The sequence below is a fragment of the Pieris rapae genome, chromosome 18 (assembly GCF_905147795.1).
Source record: "Pieris rapae chromosome 18, ilPieRapa1.1, whole genome shotgun sequence".
In the NCBI taxonomy this organism is placed as follows: domain Eukaryota; kingdom Metazoa; phylum Arthropoda; class Insecta; order Lepidoptera; family Pieridae; genus Pieris; species Pieris rapae.
In genome coordinates, this window is record NC_059526.1 from 7,119,861 (window position 1) to 7,137,770 (window position 17,910).

At 32.9% G+C, this 17,910-nt stretch overlaps 2 protein-coding genes across 3 annotated transcripts; one reads left to right on the top strand and one right to left on the bottom strand.

Moving 5' to 3' along the window:
* Positions 1-5,377: 5,377 nt before the first annotated feature.
* Positions 5,378-14,251, top strand: LOC111000615 (E3 ubiquitin-protein ligase MARCHF2). Of its 2 annotated transcripts, none has more exons than XM_022270126.2 (5): positions 5,378-6,081; positions 6,656-6,766; positions 7,901-7,988; positions 12,407-12,539; positions 13,941-14,251. In XM_022270126.2, exons 1-5 carry the CDS (start codon positions 5,450-5,452, stop codon positions 14,168-14,170), a joined length of 1,194 nt encoding a protein of 397 aa, XP_022125818.2. In that variant the 5' UTR covers positions 5,378-5,449; the 3' UTR covers positions 14,171-14,251. The 2 variants fall into 2 exon arrangements, with proteins under 2 accessions (XP_022125818.2, XP_022125819.2); XM_022270127.2 differs by having other exon boundaries at positions 13,962-14,251.
* A 784-nt stretch (positions 14,252-15,035) lies between these two features.
* Positions 15,036-16,248, bottom strand: LOC111000616 (D-erythronate dehydrogenase). Its single transcript, XM_022270129.2, has one exon. It carries the CDS (start codon positions 16,215-16,217, stop codon positions 15,261-15,263), a length of 957 nt encoding a protein of 318 aa, XP_022125821.2. The 5' UTR covers positions 16,218-16,248; the 3' UTR covers positions 15,036-15,260.
* Between the last annotated feature and the right edge of the window lie 1,662 nt (positions 16,249-17,910).

Sequence of the window (17,910 nt, forward strand, 5' to 3'; positions counted from 1 at the left end):
TAACTATATTTATGTATAGCAGTTCCGCCTTTAGTGTGCGACTCTCATCTCTGGACTATATATATGGACTATCTGTCTATGTACACAAAAAAGCATCGTGAAGAAACCGGCGTAACTTAGACCCTAAAAGTCAACGGCGTATATCAGGTGCGTGCCTGCGCGTGATTTGTGGCGGCTTATCTTCTTGACTTGCCTATAAGATCGACTAATAATCGTAAACACATAGAGAAATCTGAGGCCCAGACCTAAAAAGGTTATAGTGCCAACTGCTTGCCTATTATATTGACAAATAATCATAAACACAATGAGAAATCTGAGGCCTAGACCTAAAAAGGTTATAGCGCCATTGATCAACTACATGCCTATTAGACTGACAAATAATCATAAACACAATGAGAAATCTGAGGCCCAGACCTAAAAACGTTGTAGCGGCACTGTTTTTATATTTATATATAGAAACTAGCTGCCCCCGCGAACTTCGTTTCTCCTTAATGAGATTTTACTGAGCCTACCAACATGGAACATTTTGCTATGCTATCCCCAGAGACTGTTCGGTTTTCCAGAATGAAATCTTTTTAGGTAGTTCTGTGAATTTTATTCTTCTCTGTATAAACCTCAGACTTCACAACATAAGTTTTCAATAATGAAATAAAAAATAGGGGTTGATTGTACAGGGTTGAAAATTCAGGGTTATATGTATTCACTAATGCTATATCATAAAAAAATTAAAAAATTGTTTTTTATCCAAAATTTAAAAAAAAATAAGGGGGATGAAAAATAGATGTCCGATTCTTAGACCTACCCAATATGTACACAAAATTTCATGAGAATCGGGAAAGCCGTTTAGGAGGAGTAAACACCGCGACACGAGAATTTTATATATAAGATTTATATATATTTAAATTGTAAGCAACCGTCTCTGCGAAATTTAGTACGTGTTTTTCAATATATTTTTAAGATTCCGCCCTAAAACTTTCAGCTCGTTTATCCCATAAAATTCCCGATATATCAGACAACGGATGTACACAATAAAGCCAGCTCCTTGAAGCTAACCGTCTCTGGCAGGTCGCAGTGGAGGCCTGGCAATTTGGCGGCCATTTGGCGCAGTGCCAACCTAACAACCCAATGTCTTAACATTTTGTTACCATGTTCGCCAATTCTCCAGTAATTACTGTATTGCTAATTATTTGCGAGATGCACTGGTTTGTATGGCAACATTATATTGAATAGTTTAAAGGTTTTTATTGAAATGATTTAAACTATTCATGTAATTCTCAATTTTATTTTACATTTTGTAATTTGGTGTAAACGATATCGTAAAATACGATTGAATTAAATATTTTTACAAAACTTATAGCGCCCCTGGCAACTCGCAAAACTATAATGCTTTGTAATAATTATTGGTTTGGATATAGTACAATAATATTATGGTAGTACAATCTAAACTTCGCATTCTGTCACACATAATGGCGTGCAAATTTGTCTTACATAAGTAGAATTTTACATTGTTATTAATATCACCAAATGATATCATTTGCTTTGGCAAAGCCTTCTAGATTAAGCGTTCTCTCAACCTCGTGCGTTCTAACTCCATGTACTAATGAAGTATTTTAGAAGCCTATTTAAATATACAAAAAAATATTCCCAAGGACCAGCTACTTCATACTTGTATGTTAAGAAAAATAAATGATAAGAAAACAGATACAGAAATGAGAAGAAAAGATTGTAGTGTCACAAGCGGTTCATACTTCGGTAATATCGTTGGTACTGCATTAACAAATATTATTCAAAACCATTGCAGAAACATAAACCTTGAATTTAATTATAATTTAGTCCACGTTTGTTCATATTCGTACCGCTGTCAAAATAAGCACCTCTGTTAGGATTTAGGATGCCTGCATGCAGTAAAACAATAAGGCGTAAGAAATAATTTTCTCCGATTTTTCTTCGACTATTTCGACGTTGAGAACATTAATTTAAGACTTTAAATTAGAGACTACAGTTAGAAAGGAGACTTACCTAACTACTTAACATACGTGTTAAATACGTTTTTGACAAGCGGGAGCCGTACTTAGCAACTCAATCTTGCTCTAAGCGAATTCGCTAAAAGTACTCTGAGTTGGCTTCAGACTTCAAAACATTCTAATTATTTATTTACATTGATTTTACCTTCTTATTTTACTGTACGAACTAGCGCTAAAAACTGGTAAAATTAAGTCTTACAGACATTGGTAAACAATGGATTATTATAGAACATTGGGTTCAAGAAAAGAGCGTACCGATTAGTATAAGGCCGGCAACGCACTCGCGAGCCCTCTCGCATTGAGGGTGTCCATGAGCGGCGGTATAGGCATCAGGTGAGCCTCCTGCTTGTTTGTGATATAAAAAAACTGACCGAATCTTGCATTTAAAAGTTTTATTGTTATTTTTTGGATTTATAGTAGTGTTGAATCACGTCTACTGCTTCGTTTAGTAGTGCGTCCAGAAAAAACTACTGCATGCTTCACTCTCCATTAAGCCAACCACGTTCGTGCCATGTCAGTATTTCAGCTATGAACTAATTAAAATATTTCCCTTCCATAAAGGAAACTGGAGTTTCGCAATAATTATGGCGTTTTATAAAATTGTTAAATTAGCCCGAAACAAATTGAAAAACCGTCAACCGGGAGAAAATAATGACAATTAACAATATTTCGCATTAAATTTGAAAGTTGCGACATTAATTAAAGGAAATGCTTAAATAAGGAACGGTTTGTAATAACAGTTTATTTATGCCTTTCTTAAGTGGACTGCAGACAGTCCAAAATAGCACTCCCGACAGTAAACTCGCTACTGACAAAGCGTCTTCTAACCTCAACACAGCTATTCTTAAATATAATTATATTATATTTACATATTATATACCTATAATATATATATATATATATATATATATAAAATGTACGTATGTACGTATGTACAATTACTATATAAATTTATTTCAAATAAATTTATAAACAAAGTAAAACTTGCTTAATACTGAACAGTTTAGTATAATTTATACACTTATAAAAACTTATGATTCATTATTAATATATAACTACAGTGTCTGTCAGATAAAGTACAAAAAACTTAATAAGATTCTGTGGTTAATAAATATTAGGACAAATTCTGTTGGATATATAAACACTTGATATGCAGACATCCAAATTGCTTCGGCATTTTTAAAATCAATAAAAGTCGAATTTAATCGCACTAAAGACTTCTTCGTCGATATCTAAAATACTATTAACCATAGAATCTGACAATTACCTGAAGAAGAAGAACGTCGCTGCCTTTGATAGTATTGAGGGTCAATAAAAATTAACTATTATATAATTAAAACTTTACTTTTCTTATTAATTATATATATATATATATATATATATATATATATATTATATATTATTATATATATATTATATATATATATATATATTATATATTATTATATATATATTATATATATATATATATATTCTTTGCGTATAGATATACATATACGTTTATCATACAGGTATCACTTATTCCACGTCATTAAATTTGAATGGATAGACATCAAAAAGAATGTCTATGTCAAACAACATTTATTTATAAACAAATATCGCAAATTATAAACATAACCTACAGAGCAAAAATAGGGCTGCATAATTTATGAAGAGTTAACTTTATAGTTTCCTTTTAAACAATATCTACAAAAAGCTTCGTTCCTTTTACACAATTTTATAAAATGTTAAAGTAATTTATTCGTGAAGTATGGAGCACTTAATACAAGGTTTCAGAAGCATCGGGCTTGTGGGATGGCTGTGGTGACAAACTGAGTGCAGACAACCTATTCATATTATGTACTTTTTGATCGCTGTGATAAAGTTATGCGATTTACTTACTTATTTTAAAATATCATACTTGGGTTGTTCGTATTACTATGTTATGCTAGTTATAATTATAACTCAACGTAATTTGAGTGAACCCATGAACATTGTTTGAATTTGCGTAGTAAACATTGTAATGTTAGTTTTGTATGTTTACGCAGCGATGTGCTATAAGCAGTTTAAAGCTTAATTTTTTTTTTTAATATTTTTGACCCCTATTCTATAAAAAAAGCTTTTTTTTATAGTCTAACTGTTAACTGAAATAAAAATATAAATATAGTTAACAACAATGTCTTCTATCTGTAAATCATGCAATCATAATGTCGAAATAAAAGTTAACCGTTGTAGCACATAAATTTAATTTAACCATAAAACCACCCTACTTTTTACGAGTAATGAGAAGTAATTACAAACGATAAAAAACATTGTAACACATAACTGTTTAATTTAAAAGACTTGATTAAGTGGGGTTTTATCTCATTGTTAAACTTATGGCACGGTCATTTCTATGATTAAAATATTTAAAGATGTGTTTCATAATTATAAACAATTCGTTGTATGTAACATTTGGGAACCCTTTTGAGAAAAAGTATGAGTTTAATAGTAAGAAAAGAGCGTACAAATTCTTAAAAGGCCGGCAACGCTCTCGCGAGCCCTCTAGCTTCGAGAGGTCCATGGGCGGCGGTATCACTTAACATCAGGTGAGCCTCTTACCCGTTTGCCCCCTGTTCTATAAAAAAGAAAAAGTTACTTATTAGTAAATTCCATTACCAAATTTTTCTAAATTACTTTTAAACTGTTTATAACATGCGTGAGTGAATGACGAAGTGTGTGGGTGTATTAACTAATGAGCATATGTAATGTGTATGAGAATTTGTAACAATATGTTGGGTCTCTCTAACATCTTTAACGCCAGTCCCTAAACCGTTCTTTTAGTCGATATTACGCCTATTTAATTTAATTTTTGCATATTCTGCCTGGAGATGTCATACTTTACGAACATACATATTTACAAATTATAACGCCATAAATCTTAGGTGAAGTAAAATAGAAAAAACTTATTATTAATTTTGAAACGACGGCAACGCAACGAATGATTGAATCCAATCAGTGTCTATGGTCTGGGGTAGTTTATTTATTTATTTTCTTATCTTCTATCTTTATATGTACTAATATAAAATAAAACTTATTAAAAATATATTATTATAATTAAATAAATACAATAAAAAAATATTTAAACTCAGAACAACCTAAAGACCAAAAAGATAATAATACAGTAACGAATAATTTAAGAACAAAATGAAATTAAAAAAATAATGCGTTACTGTGATGTGCAAAATACGTACTGAGCAGTGTCTTTCAATAATCTTATTTAACTGTATATTTTTTCTCATCCTTTTTCCTGTCACTGCACAACAAATGTCATTAACATCAAACCGTGACAAGTTGAAATTGTCAATACTATTCATACAAGATTTATTATAATATTATTTAAGAATTATTGTTTTCGTAAAATCCATAAAAAAGCAGTATCTAACACAAATGTAACAAACATTTTAATGGACGACGAGGAAAAGTCTCAACCAGAACGCATCGGAAGTAATCAAGAAGAATGTACTAAAAATATTTTAGAGAAACCTATATCACCTGAACAAAATGACGCTGGTCCTTCGAGAATTTTTGCCTTACCGGGATCAGTATCCCCACCTCACAACTCAAAACTTCATCTCAATAACTCAGGCAGATCCAAGTCCGAACACAGCATTCGGAACATAACTCCCGAAGACTTAACCAACGCACTCAAACTAACTTCCCTAAACTCCGATCCGAAAAACCCACTTCAAAACATAAATTTTAAGGAACTACACATTCCTATTCTAGATAAAATAGAGAAAGACGACAATTCAGCCACGCTTATCGAACTAAAGAAATTTATGGAGTCTTGTTTTAAACATAAAGTTAGTCAAGATAGATTGAACCAAAGCGTTGCAGTAACGAATGATGTTGTTCTGAACATTCCAAATGCAACTTGCACAACCAAAGTTCCAAACGAAGTTGCAGTGGATCCGAAGCAATCTAAGGAAAGAAAGAAGTCTGGTTCTGATAAACCTGACTTTGTAACTCAAAGGGACTCTCTTTCGAGTATTGGCTCAAATGTTTGTAGAATTTGCATGACAAGAGGACGTGAGAGGTTAGAAAGTTAGACAATAAAGTTCAATACAAATTGTATCGAAAGGGCCTGAAACTTCACAAAGATCGCTTTGCCTAATTTTGATGTATTCATCCGTTGAGGATTTGTTTGGTGTTTGCATAAACTTTGCGGATGGGAGCTTAATTTAATAATAGGCTTTGGATAAACATTGTTTTAATAGTCGTTCTAGTAAATTTTAAAAGGATTAAAATATAAAAACAGTTGCGTAATTTCGTCATGCGATATGGGATTTAAGCCCGAAAATGCATTTAAATTAGCATTAAGCGAGAATCCTAAAATTTTTGAAATGTTTTTGTTAATAAGAGGAATTATAATAATTTATATTAAGTTCAAAACGTGAGCGTATGTCATGAACATTACTATCATTAAGATTACTAAGATGTTTATTTAATCTTAATACGAAATCTTCTATGATTTATTACTCTCTATTTATTTATTTATTTTTATTATTAAAAGCAGATTAGCAGTATTATACAAAAATGCGCCATACTAAAAAACGTTCTTTTGTTAGATCGTTAAAAAAGTAGGTCACTAAACCGTTCGTTGTTTTCAGGTTAATATCTCCGTGCAATTGCAAGGGCTCTTTAGCAAATGTGCACTTATCTTGCCTGGAGAGGTGGCTCAATCAAGTTGGAAGGAATCATTGCGAACTCTGCGGATTCAGGTATTACAATTGTTTCATTTCAAAAGAGCTGAGGTGAATTGGTTCGTTCGACGACTATTTTTAATTCAGAACTTTCTGCATATGCTGGTATTATGGGTAGACTGACATAGAAATTGTTGCCATATACGCTTTATACGAATATTGTAATTGAATTGTAATATAATTAACTACAAATAAAGAGCGGACCATATCTCCCTCCTTTCTGGTTTCTTCTATGTGCCCATAGTCATTTTTTATGATGATTATATATTTAACAAGAATACCGAGAGTTTTGCTTGTTTAATATACATATTTTTATTTTTAATAGACAAATATATGACTCGTAACAAATACGCAATTTTAGCATTATATGTAACGTCAAAAATTTTCTACATTTGGATGTTCATTGATCAAATTGACTAGAATATACTGCAATACATGAGTGAAGCCAATTTTTGTTTAATGATGTGCTTGTTACCTGGGGTATGTACCAAATAAGTACATAGCCTTTTACAGTATAATCTGTATCTTTAATAAGAAACCATTGGAGCAATAAATCATTTCACTTTCTTAGAATGATACAAAGAAATAGCGCTGTAATGAAACAAAGAAACTTAAAAGAATTTTAGTTAAAAATCGAATTGGAACTCAATGGATCGGATATCTGGAGCTAGATAAATCACAATCACTAATTACGTACAATCGAGTGGATTAAGAGTACCGTGCATTGTGCACGTACGAGTATCCGAACGTTGGCGGGAATTTTTTCACTTTACTCTATTTTGATCTATGCCCTTTCTTTTATTGAATTGTCAAGAATACATTCGAAATTTGAATTGGAACAATGGCACGTGAAAACTTTTTATTTATATTTTGAAATGCATGCGAATAAAGGTATTAAAAATACCCATGTTCTAGAAAAGATAATCATCCGTTACGTCCGTTCGCGCCAATCTCCAAATATAACAAACGATTTATGTGCGAGCTCTTAAAGTGTTATTTAACAATTTATAAATGTTCTTACATTCCGATATTATTCGAATAATATTTTTCAGTAATTTATAGAATAATTTGAGTGGGAAATAAAAATGCTATAATAAAAAAGAATTGGCTGCATTTTTATATGTCTGCTATAATTCCATTTGACTATTTCAGTTATCCGGCGATACGCACACCTCGTTACACAGTGTTGCAAGCGCTTCGACTATGGTTCGGCAATCCGCGAAATAGGAGCCATTTACAGGTGACTCATTTTGATCGCATATTGTGGCTATGGTTTTGCATGTTTTATGAATTTTCAAGGTTTTTCCACAATTGCAATAACTATACCAGAATTGTGCTGTATTGAAAATTTTTATTTCGAAAGTAATTGACGTGATAACGCCCTATAAATCGACGTGACATGATCCGTTGTCACGTTCCACCTGAGCCGAGCGTAACATGACTGATTGTCACGTTCCGCCTGAGCCAAGCTAAAGTACATGGAACGTAACGCAAAAAATATTTTAATTAACGAAAAAAACTATATGTTAAAATATAGAAAACAATGTTATTTTCTCGTGATAATAATTCAAATCATAAAAGTATACAGTTTTTCATTTATATTTTCTTATTTCTTTCCCGACACCGACACCGACAATAATATTCAAAAACGTTTTTTTGCGCAAATAAACACTAACTGTTTTAAGATAATATTAAGTTAATAGCTCTGGTCGAACGTTACACGCGTCATCGGACTCTGCCTCGGCCTTGAACCGACTTATTTCAGTTCGTGGTCAAAGTAAGGCAATGTTAAATGTTCTTGGAGTATTAAGTTTTCTTTGAGCTTCCAGTATAACTGGCATTTTTCATGGTAGTGTTACAATACCATGAAAAATGCCAGTTTGAATTCTCTATAGGTAGTGCGTTCAATATAGTGTGCGAATGTGCCCTCTCAATATTCAATATTTTGTTGCGATATTTGCTTGTATTAAATATTTGTCTCAATCTTCACCAAAAAGTAATTTGAGTCTTATCCTAAAATATGGGAGTTGCCATAAAAGTTAAAAAAATATTTATTACACTGCATGAAGTAGTTACGATGTAAATCAATCGTAGCGTACGTAATAAAAAAGACGCAGAAATATGGTTTCCCGACATCGCAAAGTAACGAGAATTAATACGTCAAAATATCATTTAAAAATATCAAAATAATGGTCACCGTAACACCCGGTCCATTTCCCATCGCGTACCATTTGCGATCGGCGGACCGAAGGTGATTCGTCTTCACATTTTTGCCCGCACACCAATTTTATTTTCTTTTTTTTGTAACAATTTTTTCTGAACGATTCCAATCGGCCGACGGCTTTTAAAAGGCCATTTGTGTCGGTACAGTTTGTTTATAGCTCGCCCCTTGTCACTTTAAATATATCGTCTTACTTACTTGAGTTTGTAAATCAAATTTTATAGTATTGCCATTCGTAATTCAATCGCCGATGTATGTATGGAAACCCATAGCCCTCAGATGGGACACCTGGCAGATATAGTTTGGTTTAATTCTCAATATACTTCCTACACGTCGTAGATTCTGTGGAAATAATTTTAAAAAAATATTTTATCTATATTAAATCTAGCCATAAATTGTTACATTAAAAAACAATTCTATTGAATTTGAATTTGGAATATGCTTGTATAGATTTGATAAAACTTTTTACAAATCATTTTGTCTTCTCATTATAGCGTGAATTTGATGTAATAAATGTATTATATTTTAAAGGAATAAATTAGCCCTTATTTTAGTCTAGTCTAGACTAGTAATACATTAAAATAAAAACTGTGTATCATGTGTTGTACTATACACAACTAAAGAATAAGTCTCTCAAGAAGAAGTAATCGTTAGTGCGCCCTTCATTTCACATGGGCATATTGCTTTGCCTCTACGCGCGACAATGCTCTTTGAATTCATGATAGCCTAGTACTTTTACTTAACGTTGCGGTTAATTCGAGAGTAAAAAATACGTAACGGGCTTATTAAGTTATCCTGAAAATTCAGGATTATTAAATATATTATTTAATATGCCTTAATTAAATATGTATTTTTTATTTAAGAAGATAATAAAGTCCATACATATTTTGTTAGTAACAATAGTTAGTGTCCTTAATATAAAAATATCGAGATTAAAAACAAACAAAGGGTAACACAGATCGTCGATTTTAATGTCAAAAGCATGCAGCTTTTGTCATGATGTTTATCTTAACCGCAAGACGAAGATGTTAATTGTGCACAGCCGGAGTTTGAACACACAAATTCAGGATTGACAGTCCAACCTCAAAAGTACTATGTCCTATGTTTAGGAAGGAATAAAATATTTAAACTAAAACAAACTTATATAAGTTTAATTGATCAATTTAAAAAACATTACAGAAAATCACAATCTTCATTATTGTCCAAATGGCGCATATAAAATGTCAGTGGAAATAGTAAATTAGGAGCTGAGGTGAAATTGGCTGTAGTAACATATCCATTTGTATGTAAATTTTGTAAGTGAAACCCGCCTTTGACGATACAAGGAGCTAATAAGCTGAGAACACCTGTCCTATACAATAATAGTACGTTAGGTAATAGGCTGGTCTGGGGACATAGTCAAGATGCCTTAACAGTAGTGTATGTAGAAATTCGAAAACTAAATCTGTATGAAAATTTTTCGACACGAACTGTATTTTTCATACAAATTTAGTTTCATCTCGAGTAGGCCCCCTGGATGGATATTTTTTTATATCGCCTTATCTGTGGCCAGAAATAATGACAGTTTCATATTATTAGCATTAATATAATAATTTCTGTTTTTGACGCTTCAAACCCTTCTACTGTATACATTTTGTATTTACGCCCATTTCATTCGACTGACGCATGGTCACACGCATTTGTCTTAAGTTTTCTATGCAATAATAATAATAATAATTTTTATTTTCTCACAAAACTTCGTACATAATAATCTATAAATAATCGTGTGAACCGTTTCCGGCCTTTTGTGAATAATCAAGCTCTCTTACGCCATATCGTAATCGTATCTTGAAGGATTTTAATTAAAAATAATTTTGAAACAGGAAGAAATAGCGAGGAAGTTTAAGAACTCGTAAAATATTCATTATCGGCCTCATTTATAAGTTAAAACATTCAGATTAACTTGCTGGTACCTGATTAATAATTATTAATAGGATGTGTTAAAATTACGCGTACTAAGCATTTTCAGGAGTGTGGCATTTGTATTGTAGCTCTCTAGACCTACATAGACAACATTTAAAATATCTTTGACATCTTTAACATCCCAGTCACTTAGTTCAAACTGTTGCCATAGATATTTAATTTTCAAGCTATTAAATAAAGTTTTGTTGACAGTAATATGAATAAAACATTAATAAACATTAATGAGTAAAAATGTGAATACTTTATCAAAAAAGATTACTAAAAACTAAGACACTAAAAATGACGATTTTTAACGTCCGTCAGGTGATACAAAATGGCCACAAATTAGTCGAACCATAAATAATGCATCCTCGCCTTCCAGTCCTAACACTGTCTTGGATTTTAATCGGTTCGCAGACTATTTTAGATCGGAATATATATTATATTATGTAAAAAAAACTTTTGTTTGTTTACGTGTTTACATGTAAGGTATGTCATATGGACTGGTACAGAGCCATCTTGGCTACAAAGCGTTTTAACGGCTTCTTGAAATTATGAATATTAAATCTGTAGATATTAATTAGTAAAAATGCAAAAACTAAGTACATTTTTAAAACACTTTCTAGATTTGTCACAAGATGGCGCTTTTAAAAAACATAATTTATCGTGATTGACAGCTTCGAAGCGGGCACATATTGGATCTCCTCCATGTCTCATTCAATTACCTCCTTTCCCGTTCACGTCCTGTCTATAACAAAATTATCGACGTAATTTATGTCATTCTAATTTATGTTATAAACCTCTTTACTTTAAGAAAGAATCAATATTGCAAAAGGGCTAGGCAAGTACAACGTATTCTAAAACAGGATTGCAAAAATGAATGTAATGTCATAACTTACGAATGGAAATGTTTACACAATGAATATTTTATTAAGTATTAGCCCCAACACGACTTTATTAGTAGTAGTATAAATCTTATCATAGATTAAATACATTTATATCAATTAATTAAGTGTATGCTCTTATTTTATGACTTTAAATATGAACGTATAATAGACAGGGGTGTTGATAAAAGGGTTGCTCTTAAGATTCCTGATTACCTTTCTATGTCAGTGTTAAAATCGCTAGCAATTTCTATAGTTTTGGTGATAAAAATGTACGCGATTGGTGATTGGTCGGACGGTGAATCAAATCGCGTGTTTTTGTCTTTGGTTTTACAATATCTCTCCCAGTAATTTATTATACAAATGTAATGCAACCTTTTTAATGTTATTGTTTATTTCAGAGGTAATGTCCTCTTTATTTTACTTATTTTTGGAACTTGGAAAACGGTTTCATGCTTTTAAATTAAAGACTCTAAAGATTATTTTACGCAGTATATTTATCTAGAAATGTGTGGGAATAACACCGAAATCCTTTTTTAAAATAAATTAATGTTAGCTGATCACCGTCGTATACACATTGGTAATTGTCATAATTTTTCATTTGTTTTTCAGTCGGACTGTCTCATATTCTGGCTCCTGTCAACTGTCACCGCCGGTCTCCTTGCCGTGTGCATCGTGGGCACACAGTATTTTGTTATAGAGGGCAACAAATTTGGTAAGCTCGATGCGGCTAGAAAAGATGAAGGTGTGTTGCTGAATTTTATTTTTATTTTTTACGTAAAATTGTTTCTTTGAAAAGACTCAACAGAAGCAGAAATATGGTACAAAAAAACAAACAGAAATATAAAAAATTGATAAATTGATAATTGGTTCATATTATAATATATATAACATAATTTCCGAACAGCACATAATATGTCATTATTAACGTGACCAGACCTTTTGAACGGGAGTGTCACTTTTTCCAATTACGAGTCGCGGTGTCCTCGTAATGAACTATGGGACGTAAAATTGTCCCGTTTTCAGAAACTCTGCGAATATTTAAGCAGCAGAATATAAAAAAAACGTACCAAGAGTTTTTTTTTAATCGTCACCAGCTAATTGTTCTTCTGATAAATATAAATACAACTATTTTGGGTACCTATACTTTGTGATTCGTAACTTTAAAGGGAACTAAATTTTTCTAAATAAATAAAAGAAAAAAGTTTTTTTAAAGTTATTTATTTCAAGAATAAAAAGATCAAAGATTAAATGGTCACTATAGTCATAATGGTATCATTTATTTGATTGTAAATTATTGTTCACCAAAGCTGTAGCTGTGAACTTTTAAAAACTTACAATATCACGTTCCCGAACTTAGAAAACTATTAATACTATTATTATAAACTTTTAAGAGGGTGTAGCTTGTCTAGCCGTCACTTTAACAAAGCATTTTTATGAGATTGATACACTCTTTATTGTTATATTTTGCAGTATAAGATCAATGTGTATTTTCGCCTCGTTTTGACTCCTCATTGGCTGATTTTCCTGGTTCAGATTCCGAAAGTTTATCAAGTCAAGCCTTGACTTCAATAGTATATTTTTTTAGCCAAAAAGTAATATTTTATAAAAACAAATCCCTTTTTATCCATCTTTTAAACAAACAAACGTCCCTTCACTCAAAATTCTACATATCTTCTCCTAAACATCATATTAATTTAATACTAGTTCCGCCATTTATGTATGCCATACTAATGAATACGAAATAACAATATAATATAATAAATAAAATATAAAGGGAAGTTGGTGACTTCGAATCATGAAGCGTAGTTCAAAAATGTAGGGATTATTATTTAACATATATAATACTTTTTAATCCGATTGTATTATATATTTGCGAAGAAACAAAACAACAGACATGAAGCGACCTCATCATATAATCACTGTTTTTTTAATATAATAGTCTACGTTTCTGACATGTAAAATCTAAACTTTTAGCAGATAATATAATATATGAATCAAGTTTTATAATTCATTCAGAACTCCTGTCATATTTTTTTAATGCATCGTTTCTATTCTATTAATCCTTTTAAAAACTATCGTATTAAGTTTTTACAGTAAAAAAGCTAATAATTTACAAAACGGACAGAGTAAACGTATTAAGTAGACCGTCTGCGTTTTATTACAGGTATACCACATCGGATAACAGAAACAGCCATGGACTTCTTTATGGCTATTGTGCTCTGTGGATACTCTGTGACTGTCTATTTGCTATGGAAAGATCATTACGTCATGTGGAACCGATGGAGACGCGCAAATGTCAACGTCAGATTATTACTGTCACCTGACGCAAACCCCGTCCCGTTTGTACCGAGGCCTAGGTATACTATTGTTTAAAATTTTATTCTGAATAAAGATTTTTATTGTATGCACTATGCTTTATTCATAATTGTCAGTGGTACCAACTTACAAAATCCCTATTACGTATATCTCAAAGAAGGCTCTTGACGAATTATTACAGGAACCATTTAAAAAATAATAAATTTGTGAACGCATTGGCTTCCTTAATTCATTAAGATGCTGAACTGAAAAACAGCGGCGCTAGACATTTTCAGGTCTGCGCCTCAGATTACTGTTGCTGCGTCGCGATTATTTTTCAAATAGGTATAAAAGAGATGCCCGTTTCCTCATCATATTGTCCTTTACCGCACGAGCAAGTCGTCAACTTCATACGCCGGGGATTGAACCTACGACCTCAGGTATGAGAGTCCTACGCTGATACAACTAGCCTCAATCATGTATCAACACCATTCGTAAAATTGTCTAATTTTGCTATTATTCGCTGAATATTTTTCTCTGGAAAAAGAGCACCAGACTTCTTAATTGACATTTAAAGTGCGGTAGTTCCATCGAGTTTCGAGTCTTTAAAAACTGAGCTTAAAAGGTGGAAAAAATATATATTAAGTACTCTGCTTGCTCAATAAAGACTGTAGATAAAGAGGAACACATTTAACAAAGACGCAAGAGCTCAAAGCTGGCCATTTTCATAAAAATAATTTTATTTTTATTGTTACTTCATACTTGGAACGTGAAAAGTAATTTTTGCAAAAAGTTTTCACAGTTTACACATTGTTAACACGCAGCCGTCATTGCAATGATTCCCACCTTTTGTTGGCTGAATGCCAGAACAATTTTAATAATAAAATATACTTTGACTTTCAATTGTTTCTGATTTGCTAATTACTAGAACATAAACAACAGATAATATTTTAAAAGGTTATGTAATAAAAAGTAGTTGAAACAATTTGTTATCATCTACATAATGTAAACAATTTATCTGCATAAATGTATTTAATATTTAAAAACTTCCTGGCACCTAAACCATATACAAATAAGTAAACAATTCTTACTATACGTAAAAATTAATTATAAAATTCAATAAAAAATTAATGTATAAAACTGTTAACTTAACACTTAAGACAACCCTTTATAATTCCCGTTTTAAGTCCTCTTGAATATATAACCGGATAATATCACGGAAACTTTTATCTACCATAAATCCCAACTTCATGCTGCGAGTATTATTAAAGTTCACGGGCAGGCTATCAACTATACTTGAAATGAAATCATCACGTTCAAAGCGCACCAACGCCGCTATCTCCTCCCCTGCGACCTCACGTAAACTCTGTATCATAGTACGTACAGATACGCATATACCAGGTAGATTAATCACCCTCCAAGGGCCTAAGACATGGGCCGGAACAGTTGCCGCATGAATTATGTTTCGCACGACAGTAGTCGGACTGGAGAGCCATAATTCTAAATCTTCACTCACGGGGCATATTGCTTCTTCACCATTCAGTGGTTCACGAATGATTCCGCTAGCAAATGACGTGACAGCTCTATTTGGTTTACCAGGACGAACGCTGACTGTAGGCAACCGTACTATTCTAGTATCCGCAAAACCTTTTCTTCCATAATCGTTTAGCATCAACTCACACATGGCTTTCGCTGTTCCGTATGTGTTTTGAGGTTGAGTAGCCGTCCCATCCTCAATAACAGCGGGTAAATCACCTCCGAAAACTCCACAAGTACTTGTAAATACAAAGCATAGCGATGTAAGCTTACGAGCCCTTTCTAGAAGAGCGCGAGTGGCATCAAAATTCACTTGGAGGCCATAGTCAAAATCTAATTCAGCATGACCACTTACAACAGCAGCTAGATGAAATACTAAGTTTGTACCAACTGGAATCACTTTTTCGGCAGCGTCTGATGACGTAAGATCAATTACAATGTTAGATACTCTTTTGTCGTCTCGAATTCTCGGCTGAACGCCGTCAGCTAGAAGTAGCTTTGCTATTAATATTGGGGAATCTTTTGACAGTAGCACATCAGCTATGCGAGATCCCAAAAATCCTGCAGCACCAGTTACGACTACGTTCATCGTGAATAAACTTTATACTGACTATCTTAAAATAATTACTGAATGTCATACGTTATTAAGATACTTATGTAAATATTGATAAGGGAATAAGTATGTTACTACTGAGTTTGTATGTTTTTTGGTAATATAATATTTGTTTAATCAACAATACGGTGAAGGTAGGTTTTGAGATTAGAAAGAGAAATATTCTTATCAGTTTTTAGTTTAAAAATATTAAAAACTTAAATCTTTTTATTTGCGTTGATGTTTGGCCAACAAGCCATATATTATATTAGGTCCTTACATATGAAATTGGCGTTTTGTTTGGGAGGAACAAAAAGTCGAATATTTTTAAATATTTAATTAATCAAAGTGACAACAATGGTTCATCCATTGTTTTCTATGCACTTCTGCCATCTCATAGGTTCTCATTGATCTTTTTACTAAAAACACCAGTCGGACGGGAATCAATAAAATCTGTGAAGGCGATTTGGACTGCCCCATCAGATTTAAATTTTTTCCCTTGCAAGAAGTTGTCCAAAATTCGAAAAAAAAATGTAATCTATTGGAGCAAGGTCCGGGGAGTACGGATCCTTCGTATAAGACGTTTCAATTGAAGCTCTTCTAATTTGGTAGCCGTCTGTTGTGCAGTGTGTGTGTGTGTGTGCGTTGTCGTGAAGTAGCAGTGGCGTGGAGCGATTGACCAGCCTAGGTTGTTTAGCCGCTAGCTTTTCCATCTAGGTTAGCAATTGCTGACCATCAGCTGTAATAGTCTGGCCAGGTTTGAGAAAACTGCAATGAACAATACCGGCATGAGTCCACCAAACGCTTACAAGTAACTTTTTTGGGGTTAATTTTTGCTTGGCTGGCTGGCCAGGACCATTGCGCTGAGCGCTTCCGAATATCGTAAAGAATCCATTTTTCATCACAGGTATGATTCGGTTAAAAATACCTTCATTATTGTGCCGGTTCAGTAATGTGACGCAGCAGTCGACGCGCGTTTAACGGTTTGCTGCAGTCAATCCGTGAGGTACCCTTTATCTTATCTTTCAAGCTTTTTAATCTTCCCAATATGCTTCAAGTGAATTAAAACAGTTTTATCACTAATACCGCTGCCTGCAGCTAACTCGGACGTGGTTTGCGATGGATCCGCTTCCACAATAGCCTTCAATACTTCATTATCAATTTGGGTCTCAGGCCGTCCACGGGGCTTGTTCTGTAGGTCGAAATTTCCAGAACGAAAACGTTGGAACCAAAAACGAACTGTGTTTCTTTTGCAACATGACCGCCATACACATCATTCACCCTTCGAGTCGTTTCCGCTGCACTAGTGCCACGGCGGGACTCGTACTCGTAAATAATGCGATACTTTTTTATGTTTTCCATTTTGTAAAATTTTCTGTTTTCGTGACGAAAACAGAAAAAAACAAATTAATGACGGTCATCGAAGCACAAATACATGAGTAAGTAACTGTACAAATTTGAATTTGGGATTCCTTACCATAGAGGAGAACATCGTGATTAAAGTGGCCAGTACGAAATACGCCAATTTCACATGTAAGGACCTAATATAAGCCTAATACGTCCAGTACAAACAGTAAGAACACTAACATATAAAGTACCATAATTTCGGTTTGCATATTGCCTAGCGCCTCCGATTTTTTATATACACTGCCCAGGGCAGGGCAGACAAAACCACGTATATAGTGGGGTG

Excerpts from the sequence above, each read along its gene's own strand:
- LOC111000615 (XM_022270126.2), top strand. The coding sequence starts at position 5,450 with ATGGACGACGAGGAAAAGTCTCAACCAGAACGCATCGGAAGTAATCAA. Across the intron at positions 6,082-6,655 it reads ATGACAAGAGGACGTGAGAG|GTTAATATCTCCGTGCAATT; the intron begins GTTAGAAAGTTA and ends CGTTGTTTTCAG. Across the intron at positions 6,767-7,900 it reads TGCGAACTCTGCGGATTCAG|TTATCCGGCGATACGCACAC; the intron begins GTATTACAATTG and ends TGACTATTTCAG.
- LOC111000616 (XM_022270129.2), bottom strand. The coding sequence starts at position 16,217 with ATGAACGTAGTCGTAACTGGTGCTGCAGGATTTTTGGGATCTCGCATA.